The sequence below is a fragment of the Orbicella faveolata genome, unplaced genomic scaffold (assembly GCF_042242905.1).
Source record: "Orbicella faveolata isolate gen_17 unplaced genomic scaffold, um_ofav_v1 contig_13, whole genome shotgun sequence".
NCBI classification, from domain to species: domain Eukaryota; kingdom Metazoa; phylum Cnidaria; class Anthozoa; order Scleractinia; family Merulinidae; genus Orbicella; species Orbicella faveolata.
Genome location: NW_028301540.1, coordinates 5,331,521 through 5,341,992, shown reverse-complemented (window position 1 = coordinate 5,341,992; position 10,472 = coordinate 5,331,521). Strand labels below are relative to the sequence as shown.

The window sequence follows — 10,472 nt, the reverse complement described above, 5'->3', positions numbered from 1 at the left end:
AGGTAAAACGGCAACTGGACGCAAACAATGCAAGTTCAGTTCGATATTGTGGAGAGAAAAAGCTGATTGGCGAAGATGAACAGTTGTACTCTTAGTTGCATTGTACTCTTCTGAAATAATTAAGTGGGGATAGGTTTTTATGTATAGCAAGAACATTCCTAAGCCTTATACAATAGATTATACATGCATATAATATGTCTTTCTTGGATATAGTTTCCAGACATTGTAGACATGTAAGTAACTTTGCTTGCGGGAAAACCAAAATTTACAGCTTTTAATTAGATCTGTAACTGAACTAATCATGACCGACAGATTACGATGAACTTATTTCAGTGGATTAGAACTTTAAGCAGTGTTCATAGCCCGGGGTGTACTCCCAGAATAATTTTGTGGGGGTGTGCGGCCCACTTCCCAAAACCCCTACCCTATTTATGACCTGACCAAAGATTCGATATCCTATTCATGACCTCGCAGTTGCTTTAAACATAATTTTTAAACATTTTATCACCTTTTAACATCTTTTCAGAATTGCTTTGAGATAATTATTTCTATCTTAAAGTTTATACTTAATTTAGTTTAAATTATTCTATTTAGTTGTACTTTCAGTGATTGTAAAGCGATATAGAGCTTTGTATATACTCCCTATATAAATGAAGTTATTGCATTATATTGTATTGCAATTTGTGAGGGGCTTTTGTTGATGGTCTTATCGATAATGATGAAAAAGTAGCTTCTTCTAAAAAACACACCCAATTCAAGACTAGAGTGCAAAAAACCATACCCTATTTATGACCAAAGGGAGCAACCCACCGGGTTCATAGCAGGACTTGTGTCAGGTTCGCGTCTCTTCCTTCAGACTTCAAAAACATAAATAGGGAATTTAAGAAAACCACTTCGGCAACAGTAACGGGAACGTCGCTAAACTAAGACACTTTTTAAACTTTTATATATTTCGACTGTTTTAGGCTGTGTTCCATATTCATTTTCGGGATAGTTTTGACAAAGAGAAACAAACTAAATGACTTCAGAGTATCAGGTAAAATATAAAGTCATTTTTCAATCGACGTTCTCCTCCGCGTCGCCCTCGTAGTTACTTAAAAGGGAGCTTAAGAAACGACGACGGCGACGCCTAAGGCTTAAGACCAAGTTGATTTATATTTTACCTTCGAGTCTTGCAAATATTGCTCTTCTTGTGAGGCAAGTTCTAATACACGTCTCCCCACCCCCCCCCCCCCCCCCCGCCCCCGACACGGCCCTATTAATTCGGACATAGAGAATTTCTTTGGGTACGTTGGTTAAATAGGGGCAGTTGTAAATATCAACCCAAATAATGATACGGTCAGTTACTGCTGACGCTACAGAATATTAAGGATCTGTACAGTGTGTAATAATACTAACCAAGAGCAGCTAAGAAAAAAACCTGAAGTTTGAAAATCGGTGTTGTAAACGAATTAAATCAAAGCAAATACTTTTTATCTATTCCCCAAGCTTTGAACCTTCTTTTTTCTGTAGATAGTTGAAATGTATCTATTGTAGGTTTCTACGTTCAGTTTTAGAATCTCTGTACAGCAACGGTCTTGTCGAAGGTTTCGTTCGTTCTTCAAACTTCAGCTTCTCCGTTTTCTCGTTCTTTTGAGCCCGAGGTAACACGCTTGATCAGCGTCAGTGCAGCGGCCGCGTGCATAACGTTGGAGATGGCGGTCAGCCCCAAAAGTATGAACGGTACGGTGATATATCTCTCTTTGTGAGGAATTAGATCCCCGAAGCCGACAGTCGTGAACGTAATCGCGTAGAAATACAGACCATCTCTATAACTCCAGCCCTCAGCTTTCATATGAGCAGCGGCGCCAATCAGGAGCAGGAACAGAAAGTACACAATCGCAAGCAAAAGGCATTTCTCGTTCAAGCAGCTTGGAGCTCCGTTTCTTCCCAGAAAGCGCTTCTCGATGGTTTTGATAAGCGACCTCTCGCCTTGCAGCATCTGCTGGCCAATGACTTTAAACAACAAGATCGTTATCGGGATACCGAAGAAAGCATACACCACGCACAGACTCTTGCCAAGGGAAGTGACCGGGGTGAAATCTCCGTAACCCGGCCAGAGTTTAAAAAAGAGTATATTTCGTATTTCGCCTGCTCTTAACAATTGGGTCTCTAAAGCATTTCCTCCTCTACCCAGGGCTAGCCAAATTTACAGAATTTACAGAACTTAAAGAATTTATAGTATGGAAAATTAGAAAAATTAACTGAGCGTCTTCTAGTCAAGCTACATCCCTAAAACTTGGTGAATACAATTCCAATCTTCTACCTAATATTTTAACGTTGCGATTCACAAATTGTGTAAAATTTCTGCAATCGCACCAATTCAAGGCTTAAATGCAGAACACCCGAATACCCGCCATTTGCATCTCATTGAATAAGAATTGCAACTATTGTTATATACCTTGTTCTTCAAAGCACACCTACACGTGTAAATGGCTGGCCGGGTATTCTGCAATTGCTTTTGGAAAAAGTTATTTGTCCTCAGATTCCCAAACGAACACTGTAATTCCTGAGCGCTTTGTCTACCCGTCAAGATGGCGTCGAAAACCAGGGCCTATTCGTGCATTCAAGGCTGTTTTCGCTTCTTACCTATAGTCGTGAGCAAAACCACGACAAACCAAAAGGAATCTCCGTAATTCCATTCATGGCGATAATAGTAATCTTCTCTCTCCGCATGATTTTCTACAGCCTTAAACACGAGCATCCCTATGATAACATAAGCCCACCACAGAAGGAACAGAATAAGAAAAATTACTCCCTTTCCAATCGACGCCATTTTCCTGTTCTGAGAGCTTTCGTGCTGTGAAATGATAATGATAATCGTAAGTGAGAAACATCTGCTGGCGTCATGTGTGTTGATTTGATGATACAAAAATTAGCATTGCTAAAACACAAAACAGCTGCGGGCAGAAGAAGTAAGTAACATCAACGGCAACAAATCACAACTGAGTCAGTCGTGTATTGCTTTCACAAACAATGCTGCTTTGAAAAAAGAACCGGGAAAATAGCGACTATGTTGAACAAAGCTGTTCTTTGGATATTTTGATGAGCTTTTGAAAGACTTGAAACTTATAGCAAAATCTCATTAAAGCCTGGTTTTTACCAGCGACGACAGCACAAGCACAAACATAAGCACAAGCGTAAACACAATAATTCTTATTTCACCGTGAAAATGGCCTCGACGCAGGTATAAGCACAAGCGCAAGCACATGCACAAGGATATTTACCACACGTGGTTATGTTTGGCCAATGAAAACACTGGATCCAGATTACCTTGCACCTAAACAGTTTGGATGGTTTGGATCATGGATGATTTTGCTTGTGCTTGTGTTTGCGTCGAATTTCGTTTTCACTTGGGTCATCCCTATCGCTTGCGTTTGTGCTTGTGCTTGTGTATGTATGCGCTTGTGCTTGCGTCGCTAGTGAAAACCAGGCTTGATTTTGTACGGTGCGAATGAAAAATGTCTCCTTCTTTTTGTGATACGTGAAATGTCTATTTATTTTCTGTGAATTGTGAAAGGAGCTTTTTATTTTCCGTGGAAGCGTGATCAATAGATCTTCGTCTGCTTTCGAAGGGGAGGGAATTGTTATACATTCAACCTTCTGTTCAGTGCATAGCTTTATTAAAAAGACAGCCTCTCTTTTCATGATCAAAATCAAACATGTCCGATTCTGTCATCCTCAGGAGTGATGGACATTCTTGGACTTCTCGATCCAAATTGTGATGGTCAGTTACCGCGGATGCTACAGTACATTACGAATATGTACAGTTTCAGGACCTACTTAAGCCAATAGCAATAGAAGAAAAAAAACCCTCAAGTTTGCAAATCAATTTTTGTAAAGTTATATTAATAGAGAAATAACTAATTATCTCTCTCTCTCCCTTTTAACATTTTACTGTAGTTAGTTGAAATGGATCTATTGTAGGCTTCTACGTTCAGTTTTAAGAATCTGTGTACAGCAACGGTCTTGTCGAAAGTTTCCTTCGTTCTTCAAACTTCGGCTTCTTTCTTCGTCAGCTTCTCAGTTTTGTCGTTCACTTGTGAGCCCGCGGTAACACGTTTGATCAGGGCCACAGCAGCAGCCGCGTGTAGAATGTTGGAGATGGCGGTCAGCCCTAAAAGTATGAACGGTACGGTGATGTACTTCGCTTCCTGGGGAAGTAGATCCCCGAAGCCAACCGTGGTGAAGGTAACCACGTAGAAATAAAGGCTATCTCCATAACTCCAGCCTTCAACCTTCATTTGAATAGCGGCGCCGATCAAGAGCAGTAACAGCAAGTACACAAAGCCAAACAGGAAACATTTCTCGTTCAAGCGGCTTGGAGCTCCGTTTCTTCCCAGACAATGCTTCTCGATGGCTGTGATAAGCGACCTCTCGCCTCGCAGCATCTGCTGGCCAATGAATCTAAGCAACAAGATAGTTATCGGGATACCGAAGAAAGCATACACCACGCACAGACCCTTGCCAAGGGAGGTAACAGGGGTGAAATCTCCGTAACCTGGCCAGAGATTAAAATTAAGGAATTAAAAGAAAACAACCCCGCCATTTGAAAAATTGAAAAACACGATATTTTAATATCGTGTTTTTCAATTTTTCAAATAATTAAAATTATAAAGTATGGGCCCCTGCTCTTAGCAACTGGGTCTCTAATGCATGTAGTAAAGATAAATATTTACTTTTCTTCACTTTTTGAGCGCTTAGAAAGTTTTTTCTCAAAACAAAGAAATCTTTTAGATTTTTTTGTTCTGAAAAGACCACGTGACTTCTTTGTTGGTGGAAAAATTTTCCCGCGAAATTTTGCCAGCGTCAATTTGGAATCTAAACCTCCCAAAAATTAAAACTGAAAGCCCAAAACAATTAAATCTCATTTCCAAATAGATACCTATCGTCAATTGCAACCATGCTTAGGTCTTGAACAGGATCATTTCATAATACTTATAATTGTAATCTTGTGTTGGGTGCATGTTCAATTAGTCAAAACAAAACCGATGCCTAAAGATCTTGTTATCGTGCAGTCAGACATGTTTTCCCTTCTTACCTATGGTTGTGAGCAAAACAAAGACAAACCAGAACGACTCTCCGTAACTCCATCGCTGTTCATCGTAATACTCATCGTGAGTTTCACGAGTTTCACGAATCTTTCCGGCGAGTGTGTTAAATTCTGCTGCCGTCATGTTATGTTTCTGCATTGTTGCAGCCCTCAGCTCTGACATACTCCAGCGCTCTGTCTTCTCTTGATTCTCTCTCTCTTCTTCTCTCTCCACATTACCTTCTGCGGCCCTAAACACGAACATCCCAATGATAACATAAGCGCACCACAGAAGGAACAGAATAAGAAAAATTACCCCCTTCCCAATCGACGCCATTTCCCTGTTTTGAGAGCTTTGGTGTGGTTTAAACGGCAATGATAATCGTAAGTGAAAAACATCCGCCGACGTCATGTATGTTATGATGGTGATACCCTGATCTTACGAAAATTAGCATTGTTAAAACAGCTGCTGGCTGAAGATGTCAATAACATTAGCGAGAGAAAAGCACACTTGAGTTTTGTTTTACTTTACAAACAAAGCTACCTGTTTCTACGCAGTTCCTAGGAAAAGAAATGCTGTCGAAAAAAGAGGCACTGAATCAAACAACGGTCAAAGTGTAATCACAAAACGTATTTGTGTGCTACTTGAAATAGACCTCTTTTATCTTAGCGAACATGACAGCTGGTACGACTAAAGCTTCGACCATTGTTTCATGATTATTTTGATCTGCTATTCAATTTTGTGTTACAGCAAGTATTTAATCTGGAAAATACATCACTCTCGGCTCACCGTTAATCGTTGCGATTTACACGACCACCTCATTCACGCTATACTTGATGCTTGACCAGTATTTCAGTTCCAGATTTTTTTGTCAATCTTCTGCAAAATCGCATCATTTTCCTTTGAACTATCGACATTTTAATCCATCATCGTCTGCTTCCAAAGGAGAGGGGATTAGTTAGTATACATTTAACCTTCTGTAAGTAAATATATTTTATTTAAAATGACACCCTCTCTTTCCATAACAAATCGAGTCAAAGGAAACGTTTCGATTTTCAGTTTGAGGAGACTTAATTCTCAGGAGTGATACTCATTTTTAAACTTCTCCTTAAGACATGTTTTCGAACATGATAGAGAAGTTATTTTTCAAAGCAAACCACGACAACAACGACAATGAAAACGCCACAAAACAAATAGTATCATGAATTAGCGGAACAATGGCTGACGTAAAATCAGGGACTTGGGCCAAGTTCTGCGTAGTCTGGGAAACGCAGACGACGGCGACTAATTTTTCGTATTTCCATTTAGTATTGATCGCTGTCATTTCTGCATATTTAGCCTAAGGGAGATTTTAGATCCAAGGTGTATTTACATATATAGTACTGAACAGATCTAGATAATTACGAAATTCGTAAGTAAATCTAAATTCATTTTTTACTAAATGTTGTCCTCGGCGTCGCCCTCGACAGTTAAACTGTTATAATATTGGCTGTGGTCGCATCAAAGTTATTATTAGGTTAAGTTGCCTTAGTTACAGATGTTAAACAATAAAAATGCAACCCAGAATGTATTCTATATATTTATCTATTCGTTATTAAATTATTAAGGGAAAACTTGCTTTTGGTTTAGGATAATACAATCGTGAGATATTTCAGGTATTAAACAAAAGGTTGTTTGATTTTCTATTTCGGTACTGATCAAATTACATCTTCTCCTTATATTATGCTATTATGCAGCTGATACCTTAGAAGGAAAACTTGATTCATTCATATTCCATCGAACACCACCATTTAGGGATTTTCCAGCTGTATTTACCGTTGCCATGGTTGGTTTCTTTTTGGCGTCAATCGAGATAATGAAATGAAATCGAAAGCGCCCTGCCTGGAAATAGTGATTTTGGATTCCATAACTTGTTAGAATTTTGCTGTCTAGTCTTTCAGCCAAACTTTGTTCGTTTAGTCATCCTTTTCGGACATCAAACTATGGTCGTTTGATTAAAATTCATACCTCGTCCACACTTCGAACAAAGGTGGAAAGAAATGTGTACACATCATAAATAACACTTTGGTGTCTCTTTGTATATGTTTAAACTTGAGAACACGTACAAATAATGAATGATATGGAACTAGGCGGGTTCAAAATTTAAGGCCAGCCCACGAAGTTGGGATTGTGCAATCACTTTGTTAGTAACGCTTACGTTGCGGGAAAATTATAGTGAATATTAATCATATTAATATGAATCTAGACATAGAGAACTGTTTGATCTAGTTGGGGCTGGGCAGGGTCAGAGTCTAGACATATTGTGCAACTTTGCAGCATGCAAGTCATAAGATTTGTTGAGTACCAATGAGGTCCCAGTAATTCACTAGGTATTACCTAATCTTCGATATGTATTGTCTGACTATAGTAAGCCGTGTACATTAGAGACGTCGCAGCAAATTAATCAGAGCAATAGCAGTATAGCAATTAAGTTTTGTAGCTTGTAGCTTCCCACCCACCCACTCCAGAGGCAGTTTTGATTCATTGTATGTACCTTGTCGTTAGTATTGTATCTTGTTTCTGATGATTGTTAATTATATAGTATTGTATATAGGATTCTACTTCCGGAATCTAGAACGTAGAGCCGTTACTATATATCTATTGTAGTTTTCCATGATTGTAATAATAGTGTCGTATGTAGGATTACATCTAATAAACTGCCTGATCCCAACATGAGGTTGCCAGTCTTTGTGTTTAGACAACTTTTATTTTTAAAAGTAACGTTATCCTAAACCTATAATCAATTAAAATCAAGACTGTAACTGTTATGTTACTCGCGTTACCTTATTTAGGTCAACCACTTAAGAATAGTGGGTTAAAATCAGAGTAGAAAATGTCTTAGTCATCGAAGGAAAATATGCTAAGTAGCTTTGCGAACTGCGCATGACATTACGTTAGTCTAATAGGCCACTTTCAATATATTAAAATTCAGCTTGATAGTGCGGCCTAGCGGACACAAACAAAAGAAATGAATAAACATGGCCATTCAATGTCCTTTGTTTGTGTCCTCTAAGCCTCGCTGTCAAGCTAAATTTTAATACATCACAACTGAGCTTTTTTCACGAAATAAAAGATGGCAATTCATGACAAAACGAGGTAATATTCTTCATTGTTCCAGTTTCATGTTAGTAACATGGGGTGGCCTCTACATGTCTACACCGTGTTGTCTGTTGTAGGCACAAGTTGTGCAAGTTTCTCCTGGAGGTCTTTTCTGAGTCCTTTAATCACCTTCCTTTTTTCACAGTGACATCATAGAATCAAGGAATCTCTAGTCCTCCTCCTTAAGCTCCTTGCACCCACATACGCTCAGGCGCACTCCTGCTTTGACCGGACTAACACATGGGCGAATTCGGCCGATTGTTCTATTTTTTTTTTTTTAAGCTGAAACGTTTCTGTTATTACCTACATTCCTGTTGAAAATGGCATGAAGAGTTTTAAGTTTTATTGCCAAGAAAGGTTCATTTTCCTGTTCACTTGACTATTGATTGGAGAAATAGATATACCATTGTATTAAACCTTGGTCTCGTTATTTTTAGCGGGTAGGCGGGGTTGGCGTTGGCTGCGCTTGCTACTTTCAGAGGATCGTTACTATCGGAAGTTTACGGTAATATAATTTACTCTTGATTCTGGAACTGTGTGAGCTCGCCCACCTCCACTCCCACGTGGAAAATCAAACAACTCAAGGGTTTCAAATGCACTTTAAACATCAGAGATTTTATTCAATGCAGCAAATCTCTCTTCACAACAATGTAATAAATGACTCTTACAACAGGTTTGCTGTGTTAGTTGTCACTATAATTTATCTAGCAACTATTAATTAACTATTAACTATTAAATAGGCACTAATCTCTCTACCTGATAGTATGTACAACTGTTCAACTGCATATTTACAATTTAACTCAAGATTCAGAGTTCAGCTCACTTAAAACTTCCTCACAGTCCTTCTTTAGTTCTTCAGCAATGGTTTGCAGTTGAGTTTTAAGGTTGTCGTCAAGTTGTATATTGTCAACAATTTTCCAGGAACCTTGACCAAACTTGACTGGCAAAGAAAACACAATATCTTGTGGAAGATCATACCATCCTTCTGAAGCTACTCCAAGGGAGAAAATCTCTGAAGATGTCCCTTGCCACAGGTCACAAAGCTGTGAGAGCACTGCAAAGCTCTCTGATAATGATGGGGTAGCATCAGGGTTTTTCACATTATCCAGGGGCTTTTTCAAGGTTTCCAAAAACTCACCTGCCAGCCACTTATCATCATGGACCATTTCTGGTACTGGTTGTGTGAAACCTGGAACATGTGGCCCCCAAATGGCCCCATCATACCCATGAACTCTTGCATTTCTGGGATCAGGTCTAGTAACAACACCTATGTTACCCCAGATAATGACATCCTTTATCCCAGCAGTGTTCACATTGAGCTTTTTCGCCAGCAGTCCCTTAGCTCTATTTTCCTGAAGGCGGGCCAAGGCACAGATATTTCGTTTTGGTATCGAAGGGGCAAATTTACTAGTGACAAAAGCGTTCACACTTGACGGTCCCCCTCCAATGAGTACCTTCACATCTTTCTTTGCATACTGATCAAGTGCCTGTCCATGAGCTTTGAAGGTTCTAGCATTGGCAATGAGCTGCTCCTTTTTATCGCCTTCTTCTGTAACAGGCACGCCATCCAGCAGAACTACAACGCTGGCGTCTTTGAAGGCGATGGCTGGATCTGACGTATAAACTACTTCTCTCAGCAGAGGCCATGAACAATCTTGGATCTCCATGGCTGTTCCCTTAAGAACTTCTTGAGAATCGGGCGTGTCGAGCAGATAAAAACTGACTTCTTGATCGATTCCAAACACTTCTCCTTGAGCTAAATAACTCAAAACACCGTAAGCAAGGGCGTTCGAAGCACCACCAACACAAACTCTCAATGGCGTGATGGCTGCTTTTCTCTGTTCTTCCTCTGCGTCAATCTCGATCTTCGTTTGAAGATTTTCTTTGGCTATATTTATCAACTCGTCGCTCATTTTTACTGAAGTGATGCCGTAGCAGCCTTTCGCCATTTCTAAGAAGTCATCGCACCCACCAAGAAGGATTCCCGCGCCGCCTCGATCGACCAACTCGCGCCAGATAAGAGGTGAGCTGAAGTGCTTCCAACCCTTCTCTTCGCAGGTCAGTTGCAGCCAGTCTCTCCATTCGTCGGGCTGCTTAACAATCTTGTGAACTTTGAAATCTGGCAGGTTCAACGAGAGTTCATCCGCTAGAAGCTCTGCTTTAGCGTAGAAAGGGCAGTTCGCCTTCCCAGCAATAACATACTTCGCCATTTTGATTATTAGCTAAGGAGTTTATGGTTGCCATCAGTTGCCATAGCAATAA

At 39.8% G+C, this 10,472-nt stretch overlaps 3 protein-coding genes across 3 annotated transcripts; all 3 read right to left on the bottom strand.

Moving 5' to 3' along the window:
- Positions 1-1,497: 1,497 nt before the first annotated feature.
- On the bottom strand, positions 1,498-3,519 carry LOC110046368 (potassium channel subfamily K member 9-like). Its single transcript, XM_089284223.1, has 2 exons — positions 2,630-3,519; positions 1,498-2,092 (listed from the first exon to the last, which is right to left on the bottom strand). Exons 1-2 carry the CDS (start codon positions 2,813-2,815, stop codon positions 1,601-1,603), a joined length of 678 nt encoding a protein of 225 aa, XP_089140349.1. The 5' UTR covers positions 2,816-3,519; the 3' UTR covers positions 1,498-1,600.
- A 121-nt stretch (positions 3,520-3,640) lies between these two features.
- LOC110046351 (potassium channel subfamily K member 9-like) lies at positions 3,641-5,499 on the bottom strand. The gene is made up of 2 exons (XM_020752040.2): positions 5,081-5,499; positions 3,641-4,540 (listed from the first exon to the last, which is right to left on the bottom strand). Exons 1-2 carry the CDS (start codon positions 5,481-5,483, stop codon positions 4,032-4,034), a joined length of 912 nt encoding a protein of 303 aa, XP_020607699.2. The 5' UTR covers positions 5,484-5,499; the 3' UTR covers positions 3,641-4,031.
- Positions 5,500-8,797: 3,298 nt separating this feature from the next.
- LOC110055944 (putative malate dehydrogenase 1B) lies at positions 8,798-10,462 on the bottom strand. The gene has a single exon (XM_020762386.2). The coding sequence runs from the start codon at positions 10,418-10,420 to the stop codon at positions 9,011-9,013; it is 1,410 nt and encodes a 469-aa protein (XP_020618045.1). The 5' UTR covers positions 10,421-10,462; the 3' UTR covers positions 8,798-9,010.
- Positions 10,463-10,472: the final 10 nt, after the last annotated feature.